This window comes from Aythya marila, assembly GCF_965140915.1.
Source record: "Aythya marila genome assembly, chromosome: 2".
Classification (NCBI taxonomy): Eukaryota; Metazoa; Chordata; class Aves; order Anseriformes; family Anatidae; genus Aythya; species Aythya marila.
In genome coordinates this window covers 49435782-49446455 of record NC_139043.1, presented here as the reverse complement: position 1 = coordinate 49446455, position 10674 = coordinate 49435782, and the positions used below count along the sequence as shown (strand labels likewise).

Sequence of the window (10674 nt, the reverse complement as noted above, 5' to 3'; positions counted from 1 at the left end):
GATCCTGCCATTGCATGGCAGGCTGCTCTCTAAGGTCACACACTGCCCAACAGGGTTAGCAAGACAACACGATGCTCCTTGAATGGCCTCTGGAGGCACAGCCTTGCCCCCTCCTCATCCCACCACTCTCACTGCTCTCTTAGTGGTGTTTTTAGTGGCGTTTTTAGGGAGCATTAAACTGCTCCAGCTGGTTGGGGTTAATGTCCACACATCATTATAGAAGTGATGTTTGGGTTTTGCCAGGTCATCCCCACAGCATAGTTTGCCCCCAGGGAGCATCACCACATATGAGGAGACCCATGTAGGATCCTCCTGTTTTCAGTATTTAGAGACTCTTTGTGCTCCTTATGGAGCCTTCTGATGCCTGGGCAAACAATCCGCCCACACCCTCATTTTCCTCAGCTCTTATCTGGACACAAGGCAGACCACACAGCATGTGTTTCCTGTATTAGTTCACTTGATGTACATTAAGCAGGGCAAAGCTCAGTTTTGCTCTCAGATAATTTACAGAGGGACTGTTATGAAAATAATCTCTGCATATTAACAATAAGTCAGGCAAACATTTCTCATGGCCATGCAAACAGAAAAAAACAGCAAGCAAGCAACTGGCTTTATTGTTTTGTCTAATCATTTGCAGCTGGTCTTCGAAGGCCTACTTTTTCCATTATTTACCATTTATGGGTTTTTGCAAATAAAGATGGAAGATCATTTTTAAACACTCCTAATAAGCCAGTCAATTTAATGGTACACCAGATATGCTGCTCCAGTAATAACTTGCAACTTTAGGCTGATGTCTAGCTAAAGACAGCCTCCAGTCTAAGGTTATGAGGATTAGATGGAGCGAACCCTTTCTGGAGCATCATTATTTCTCCATGCCTGCTTTCATAACGACTTCAGCACCTGCTGTCCTTTCTCTCCTTGCCTTCTTCAGCAGCCTCATGCCCTGACATTTATTTCCTAAGCCCTGCATCTATTTACAGCCACAGCGGCAGGGCTGTGGAAGAGCTGTCCTTGAGGATGAAATCCCCAGCCAAAAGCACTTAAGAGGTTTCGCTAAACTTACTTCCTTGTCCTGGGATAAGCCACATGGTCAGCAGACTTTTAACAATGAACCCTTTGGTCACCTTGAACAAGGCCTTATGTTTCATGAAAAGAGAAATAGCCTTCACTCATTTCCCCTTCTATGGATAGCGACTACTTCTATCCAATGGGCACAAATCCTAGACCTCGGCTAACCAAGTTAATTCCTGTTTCTTGCTAACTCTAAGGGAGCAACATGAGAATGGCAGAGGAAAGTGCAAAGCTCATTTTTTTCCTAGGACACTCACTTTGCACCAACAATCTCTAACCCGCAAATAATGTAGAGCACAGGCACTATTTTTAGAAAGATGATTTCTCACAGCCAAAGTGGAAGAAACAAATGCAGCAGAGAAACAGAGGGATGGTGTATGGTAATGAAACGATGACCCATGGCAGGAGAGGAAACAAAGCTAACTTCTTCACAAGGATACCAGCCTGGGTATCTGGAGCACATTACAACTGCTCATCTCTAACACCAACATTTCATCACTGGGGCAGAGGAAATTTAAATCAGACCTCAAGTGAAATCAGCAGTCCTTCCCAGCTGAGACAGGCAGAAAAATCTGCATATCAGTGAGTGCTGAGGACTGAGTATATTTTCTTTCCTCAAGAGCAGGAGAAAAAAGCAACAGCACGTGAAAGCGTAGAAGAGATGGGACCCATCTCCTAGGTGTCCCAGAGAGTCCCGCCAGGATTATCTCTGGCTGAGCAGCAGCAGCTCCCCTCCAGCCAGCTCAGCTGCAACTGTGCAAGAGGGAATCTCAGTCCCTCTGATCAATTCACCAGGGATGGGAAGGTGAACCAAGATGAGGATGAGGGCTCAGATGGCCACTACTACTCCACAACATATACAGCTACTGCTTCATCCCTGGAAGGGAGAGAAATAAGGCTGACTGTGACTCGCTGTGACAAAGCGAGTGGTCATGGCTGAGCTGCCAACGTCAAACTTGCCCCCATACTCCTGATAGCCACGTTTGTCTCATCAAAATTTTATCTGGTAAGCAGCTGGGCCAGCTACCAGTATGTACCAGGCATAGTCACAGTGTGGGTGAGTCTTGCTCAGCTACAGGAGAAAGGGGAAGGTTGGGAACAGTCATGAGGTCTTAATGACTAATTTCTGTAAGAATAACCTCTTAAATAAAATCCTTTAAAATTATGCCTTTTTTTTTTTCCCCCCGACATCTTGACAGGATCTATCCTACTAGATAATGCATTGGATTTGGAGTCAGAGCAATGCTTTTTCATTCTGCAGAGTTAAACAGTTTTTGAAGGACAGAGAAACTCAAATGTTTTCATATTTGAAAGCTGAACTGTTTTTTCTAGTTTTTGATATAGACAGGATGAGAAAGAAGAGAGAAGTGGCCCCAAGGTTGCAAGATTTGAAAGCAATGCAGTGAGTCTTAAGAAATATAGCTTCCCTTTTAATTTTCTTACAAAACCTTTTGTTCAAAGCCTCAACACACTCTCCCACTATTGGGAGAATGTTATTGTACTCTGAATGGTGAAGCTTGATGTGCTTTTGATTTAGGGCCACAATTCAGGTGAGGGGCTGATGAGGGGGATCCTTATGTGAGAGCACTGATTTGATCTGTGATACCTGCATTAATTCTTTATCTCTTTATGCACACAGCCTCCCTGATGACACTCCTCACTCAGGTACATCCTCCACAGCTGTGACACCTGGAGGTCACTCCACTGACTTCAGAAACATTCAGGTTCATGGTGCTAGGCTCCACCTCTATATTTGACACCTTCCCTAGCTGCCACAATCAAGTATCCAGAAGTCAGTTTCTAGTTTTCTTTTCACACTTCTTTTTTCAGTAGATCTCATGTACCCAGGCTGAAGGAGAAAACCCCAAACCAAAAGTATCACTACAAAGAAAAACACAACTCTTTATAGTTATGTGCTTTCTGTTAATAAGTGCATTCTTCAATTTTACAGCACAGGTTTTAATTTACACACAACCTTTGCAAGCTATACTTTATTTCATGCTTGTTCAAATTTGAAAAAAAAAAAAAAAATCTGACTTTATGGCAAAGGGGCCACATTTTTAAGTGGATCTCACCTGGACTTTATTCTTCAACATCATCTAATTTTAGGCTAATTCTTAAGCTGCTTGCTGAACCAGACAGTCCATTACAGGTGACTCAACTGGGATCTCAGGTATTTCATACTATCCTCTGGAGGGCAATTTTTCTCCAGTCACAAACTGGACAGCCTAGAGAAACTGAGCTAGTGTACTAGTATAACCAGAGGATGACTGTGTTTAGGTGGGTTTATTATCTGGCTGGTGCTTTCTGCACACTTGGAAATCTGGAACAGAGCAGAGCCACTCTCATGGAAATCACTTGTGCCAGGAATTGGGTGTTCAGGAGGGGAATTTAGCCTTTTTTAATTACTTTCTTATATTTATGTTTTGTTTTTGGAGCCTGGAAAATATCTGTAGGTGACTGCAAGGAAAACATGAACATTTTGAAAGCATTCATAGTAACTGCACAGGTTGCTGGATGTCTGCCTACTGTTCAAAAGTATCCCATTGCTTAAAACAGAAGTTATCTATGCAGTAGCCTAGTACTAAAGAATTTTGAATGTCTTTGTGTTGCATTCTGTAGTAAAGATTTCTATTTTCTTCCTTGAATTTTCCAGCTCCTTTCCAATTCCTCATGACTCGCCTAGCTCCCAGGGAGTTTTAGGCTGCTATTTCCATTTTACTTCAGGGTGTCAAGTATTCTGAAACCTGTCTCAGCAAAGAACCAATGTACACACATAATGTTAAAAAATATCACCCTTTAATAAAGGTTGCTAGATCTACTGATATCTTTCTTGTATAAGTATAGGAAATTTCAGCTACAATCAATAGTATTTTTCCCCACTGCTAGGTTATTGTATATGCAAATTGTTTGTGTCTGCAGTATACGCAAGCACACAAAAATGCACTCAGTTACCATGTTCATACACACTCCTTTAAGTTAATGAATGCAAATATGTGCATACAGAATAATCCAAATACATTGGATGGCTTCAATGTCTATTGCCATGTCTAAAGCAATTTGTTTAATTAAAATTTAGATTGAAGACTATCAGCCACCCAAAACAATGTCCTTGAGTTGCATCTCGTTAAATCATTTTGATTGTTACCATTTAAATATTCTTCTTCAATATACTTCATTTTGTACTTACATTTATTATCTAATACTTACTTTAATGTACCTTTGAGATAATCCATCAAAATACCCAAGAAACGCTCATTTTTTCAGGATTTTCAAATAACCCAAATAGTTGCATTTATTATTTTTTTTCTTTGTTGTGCAGATTTATTTAGCTTTACTTTAGATGAGGCTGAGGGAGGAACACATTTTCCTCATTTTCACCCATTTCTTTCCAGAAATTAACTTTATTTTGGCTCTGACATGTTAGAGCACTGAAGCATTGTAATGAAAACTGCAGCCTTATGGGATTTAAGTGTATGCTTTAGTGCTTTGCTGAAAATTAGGAATTAGTTCTTAGATTTGTAGACTATATAATACCCAAATCGTCAGCATATTTTCTTTCACAGTTGCAATACCATAACTAACAAATTTTATTTATTTATTTATTTATTGAAGTTCTAGGTATGGAAGTATCCTAACAGCTAAAAATATCACCAGGTCTTGGTGATAATACCCCTCATCAACACATAGACTTAATGGCAAACTGGCCTCGATATGAAACAAAAACAGGAGTGTCTGTATGCTAGTTCTTTTTAATAGCAAATTATTTTTAAAAATAACATCAAAATGAGAAAACTATTCTTTAAAAAAAAAAAAAACTCAGAAATGTTAGAAGCTTAATAAAATAACATTATATAAGCTTAACAAAATAACATATTTTTCATGTAAAGCTGATGTAAGCTATCACACAGCAAATTCATACACACACACAAAACATTAGCAAGACAATCTGAATTCTTTCAGATTGTTTAATTGTTTAATTATTATATTGACATCAGAATTGTTATGCATAAGTTATTTTTTTCTGTATAAGAGAATCCGACAAAAAAATACATGTTTTCAGTACTGTAAGAAGGAATGATAAAATGATTCTATCTCCATTTTCAGAAAGTCCAGTTTGCTATTCTGAAGAAAAATATTCTGTCTCTCAGGAGATAAACAACAGAGAGGGAACATTTTAAAGGCAGAATAGCACTCATCGGGACTTTCATGTTCCCATGAAAGACAGTTACCATATCACAGTTCACTAGAATTTAGTTTAAGCATTTAAATAATTCTTACTGATGTTTGTACGTCTTTAAGTACAGAAGACACTGAACTTTTGGGGAAGAACGAAGTAATGATAAAAACCATTGGCAGACAGAAGCTACAAATAGAAAGAAATGAGAGAGTCACCATACAAATCCCTGTTTCTTCTCAATATTGTTTTTAAGTACAACATTTTGAATTAAATATTCTCCTAATTAAGTGTCTCCACTAGATATTTTTGGATGTCAATTTAATTTCAAACTTCTGAGGATGAAGAACATCTCCGAGGTTGTTCAAGTCTTAACATGTGATACAATGGCAGCAAGTAGAGTCCTGTATTTGGGTACACCATTAACTTATAGCAAAGGGCTAATTCATGGTAAAGTAAATACAAGCTCACTGTTATTTGTCTTGATTCAGCAGCATATTTAAGACCATGCTCACTGTTAAGCACATGAGCTATTCAGTAAGCAAAGATGTAGTGTTAGCCATTTTCCCTGGTGGTCTTTGCACAGAAAGTTTGGCAGGTACGCTGAAACAGAGCTGCCTGATATGGCTGGTTTAGCATTGTTTGATGGCTTTCTATGCTACTGTGTACATTGGTCAACTGCAGGATTAACTACAAAGGTACCTAGAGGATTGCTATGTGTCATTTCCTTCATTAGCACTTGGAGTTATTTTATTCGTACTGTTTGGCGGTTTACTTTGTTGTTTGGTTGGGTTTACTTCTGCTTATTTTTATGTGTCTTCTTAAATCCCAATGAAATCAAAGACATCTGAACATAGGCTTAATTTCTACATCAAATAAAAGAAGAATATATATTTGCTTAAGAGCTTGCCTAGATTAGCATCTGATTTTGAACCATGGATGTAATATTTGTAATATTCCCTTAGATCTTTGACAGACAGTTCAACAAAGGACACACAAATCATAGACATTTCAGAGTTACCATAGGGCAAACCGGGCAAACCACTCTAACCCTGTTCCTATGGTTTTTAGTTTTAGGGTTACATTTTTTTATTTTATTTTATTTTTTTTACACTTCCATTGTCAATACTCTGCATGTTTCTACTCCATTGGAAAAACTACTCCATTTCTAGTCAGCAGAAAAGCACAGATATCTGTATGAGTTTCAGTCATGACAAGTGCTTCTATACATTCTTCAAACGGTGTTTCAAGTTAAATTTGTTCATGAATGTAATTTTTGTTTTAATGGCATGAAATCAACAAAAGTGACATTTAATTTCTCATAGTAATAATTTACAAGAATTAATGATAAGGAAACTCATTATTTCTTTTGTATAATTAATGAAATAATGCTCAGAGCTGTATCTCATGAACTACAAATTATTGCTAACAGAGAAACAATAACAGAAATGGGATTGGTGTCATTAAGAGAAGTAATACTGTGGATCAATGCCTTATTTACTAATGCAAATTAAGCCACAGCCTATCAGAAACCATCTTACTCAAAAATATGGTATTATACTTTCATGCATTAAGAGTATGTAAAGGATTCATAAATGCAACAATAGCTTCTGAGTTTTACAGAAAACTGGTGGGTTATCCTAATGTTAAAATGGTTCAGTTGATAGCAAGGATTTCACACCAATTTCAGTCTGAATCTGGGCCTCTTCATTTTTTTCATTAATAAATTACATTTCACAAGGACTGAATTACAAATGAACTAATCTGCTACATACCCTTCCCTTATTCCTTTTTCACTACAACTCACTCTTTAGTAAATCAGTGCAGGACGATCAACATAACTTGTTGCTGCAAGTGGGAAGAAACTGCAGTATTGTGGGCTGTCAACACATCTTCACAATGCCAAATAAGTGCTGTTTAAGAATTCAAAACCTAACGATCAAATTAATATACTGAAAATCCACTATTCGGTAATATTAGGACTGGCTTCTCATTATACTACACCGTGTTTTGTGTCCTTTAACTGAGAAATGTATTCTATTTATATCTTACTGTTATGCCTGAGAATCATGTATATTGTGGAATTTTAAAGGAAGCACTACATATGTCCTCATTAAAAGTCACAAATTATTTTTATTTTTTTAAACAAGTCTGCAAAGATGTTCTGACATTTAACTTGTTTGTTTATCCTTTTTCTGTAACAAAAATACCATATATATGTTTGACTCTGCTACTGCTAACCATTTTATATCACAGAATAGTCCACTTATTTCTAATATAAATATAGAACAGTTTTACATTTTCCCTCTCAAATTCCATCAGAAAGTCATATCTTGTAAAAATAATTCAACGCTCCTTTAATACCTACTAACATTTATTTTCTCTATCATTCCAAATGGCATTATCATCTCAAGGTGCAACACATGGGTACTCAACCTATCTTCCCATTTTAAGTTATCAATCACAAAAAAATGTTTTAAAGTATTGTAATATTTCATTTTCTACTCATTACTTTTTTATATCTATACAACTGCAGCATAGTCATTGTTCTGGTCCTTTTTTTCCATTTTCCTGTGGGCTGGTGATTGTCACCCTTGGATTTGTGGATGTTTTTTCGATACGGGAATCAACCTTAAAAAAAAAAAAAAAAAAGAGGTATTGTTAACTTCATCAGGTAACAAAGATTTCTAGATAACTTCTTCAAAAAATGTTCCTGTGTGAAATACAGAAACAGAAGAAAGCCCAGTAGCAAGGAAACGAGAAACCATACCCAGTATCCCAAGAGGCAGAGTCTGTTTTTTCAGCAGTCTATATGCAGGGTATATGCAGCAAGTTGTTCTGCTTCTAACACTTGATCCAGCTCTAGGAAAAGCTGGATTCTTCCTATCAAGCACTTTGTTTCCCACATTCTTACGTTCAAGTTAGTCCACTTGATTTTTCTGGGCTGCATAACTCCATCTAAGCCAACAGCATGTTACCAGAAATCCTAAATTAACAGGATATTTGCTCTTAAGCTGACTAAAGCTCTTTGCTTTCAAGACATTGATCATCTCCATTGTCTCTTCAGACTTCTGAGAAAAAGAAATTAAACTTCCACAAAGCAATGGCAAGAACCTTTCAAGAAATACGACTTCTGTGAAAGTCAACTCATCAAAATAATAAGGCACTGTGTTTTCATGAACACATCTTTATCCTCTGTCCTAAAGGACAATAAAGTGTGGAAAATATATAATGATTACGCTTTCCTGGAAATTGCAAGATTTTTCTTTTTTTCAGAGTCTAGCATACTCAGGAAGCAGGACATGCAGCTTCATTGAACAGTGAGAAACATCTGCCTTCTCAGTTGGAGGGCATATAATGTAATTACTGATATAACAAATCTATATAGATGGGAAATAGCTTTTCCCACATATTTCAGTTCTATTAGGGACACCCAGAGACTTATCAGTAGTGAGATACTTAGAGACAAGCTGAGAAGAAGCCTAAAGCTGATGCAAATGAGGAATAGTAACTTAAGAAAAACAAACTGAAAAAAAAAAAAAAAACAGTTACCTGGTTCTGACTGTCAAAATACTCCTTTTCTTTTATGTCCTCTTTAGACTGAAAATTACCTTGGCTGTTCAACTGCTCAGTTCCCTCACCATTTTCCTCATTTATCTTGGAATTTAAATGGGTGAGTTCCTCTTCCTCTGATTGGTCAACATTCTCTGTTTCTTCCGTGTTGTGTTTATAATTCCCATTTAATTTCTTCTCATTTTCTTCCACTTTATTTCTTTTTTTAACAATTTCCCTGCTTTCCTTTCCATTCATTTCTGGATATTCTTCCTTTAGTTTATATGCCTCCTCCTCTTCCCTGTCATCTTCCTCTTCTGCATTTTCCTCTTCATCTACAGTTTCTGCTGGCCTCTGATGAAAGGAAACACAGCAACGTTATCAGCCATTTTTGAACAGAACACACCAAGCAATTCAGAAACATGACAGACATGTCTGTCATGACAGACTCACCCTCTGAGTGAGTCTGGCAGAGGGCTACTAAGATGATTAGGGGACAGGAGAATCTGTCATGCAAGGAGAGGCTGAGAGAGCTAGGCCTTTTTAGCTTGGGGAGGAGAAGATTGGGAGGGGATCTTAACAGTGTGTATGAATATCTGAAGGGAGGGTGTGAAGAGTGTGGGGCCAGCCTCTTTTCAGTAGTGCCCAGTAGTAGGACAAGAGGCAATGGGCACAAACTGAAGCACAGGAAGATCTGGCTGAACATGAGAAAACATGTCTTTACTGTGAGGGTGACAGAGCACTGAACAGGCTGCCCAGAGAGGCTGTGGAGTCTCCTTCTCTGGAGATATCCAAAACCCGCCTGGATGCCATCCTGCACAATGTGCTCTAGGTGATCCTGCTCAGCAGGGAGATTGGACTAGATGATCTTCAGAGGTCCCTTCCAACTCCAACCATTCTCTGATTCTGTGACTTCATTATTCCAGAAGCAGATATTTTCTTCCAGCTATTACAGGTTTTCCAACATTCTGGCATCTGGTACATACTTTTCTATAAACTCCTAGCACAATAAAATATTGTTAAAAAATAAACTCATTGTTATTTTCCACAAACTGTTCCCCAGTTTTACATATGGACCAGACTGTGCCATACCAGTCACTCTGGTTGCAACCTGTCATCTTTGCATCCACAGAAAAGTAGCAAGAGAGATGAGGTAGACCTACTGGTCACTTACATAACATCATTCCTTTTCACAAAACACCTGTGTAGGTTTGCATAGTTAGGATTTGTTTGACATTTAGCAATTCATCTTTCCTACATTAGCAGACCATCAGATGGGAGGAACAGGATCTTGTCCCATATTGAAGAAGACTAAGCAGAAACTCACTGCAGATAATGCTGCTAGTAGCATTATTTCATGACAATCTGCAAGACTGATGTGCATGCTATCTAGTTTTTGTCATTTGTCTTCTAGTTTCAGCTTTCAAGATTCACCTGACCAGTGAACCATTGCCCCTACTGCCAAGTTGACTTATGTACTTGTGCTCATGTTTGAATCAAAGAGTAAAAATCCCACAAGACAGAAAGTGTGTCTGCCTCTCACATAGCCTCATCAGATTCTAAATCTAAAGCAAACAAGCTGAGAGCAAAAGATAGCTTCTCACTTAATCAAAAATGTTTGGAAGTTTACTATCATTAGCAGATCCTTTAAGGAGGCAGGAATCTCCTACAATCTGTAAGTTCTGTCCTAAAAACCTCTTTACCTCACTAATAGCAACATTTCAAAAGAAATCTCTCATTCTCTTCAGCATATTAGTAAGAGCCAGTTCAACAATACCACCAATTGACTGGAGCATCTTGATGAACCACCCTGCTGTTGCTTGGGTATTTAAGTAGCAATGTAAGGCACCTGTACTATGGCAGTACAAAATACC

General features: G+C 37.9%; 1 protein-coding gene across 1 annotated transcript in view; it reads right to left on the bottom strand.

The window, feature by feature from the left end:
- Nucleotides 1-4798: 4798 nt before the first annotated feature.
- The window catches only part of DCDC2 (doublecortin domain containing 2), a 62623-nt gene continuing 56747 nt past the window's right edge, over nt 4799-10674 (bottom strand). Inside the window, 3 exon segments of the mRNA XM_082754411.1 lie at nt 4799-7812; nt 7814-7879; nt 8801-9154. Of these exon segments, the coding sequence (XP_082610537.1) occupies nt 7771-7812; nt 7814-7879; nt 8801-9154 (462 nt within the window). The 3' untranslated portion in view covers nt 4799-7770.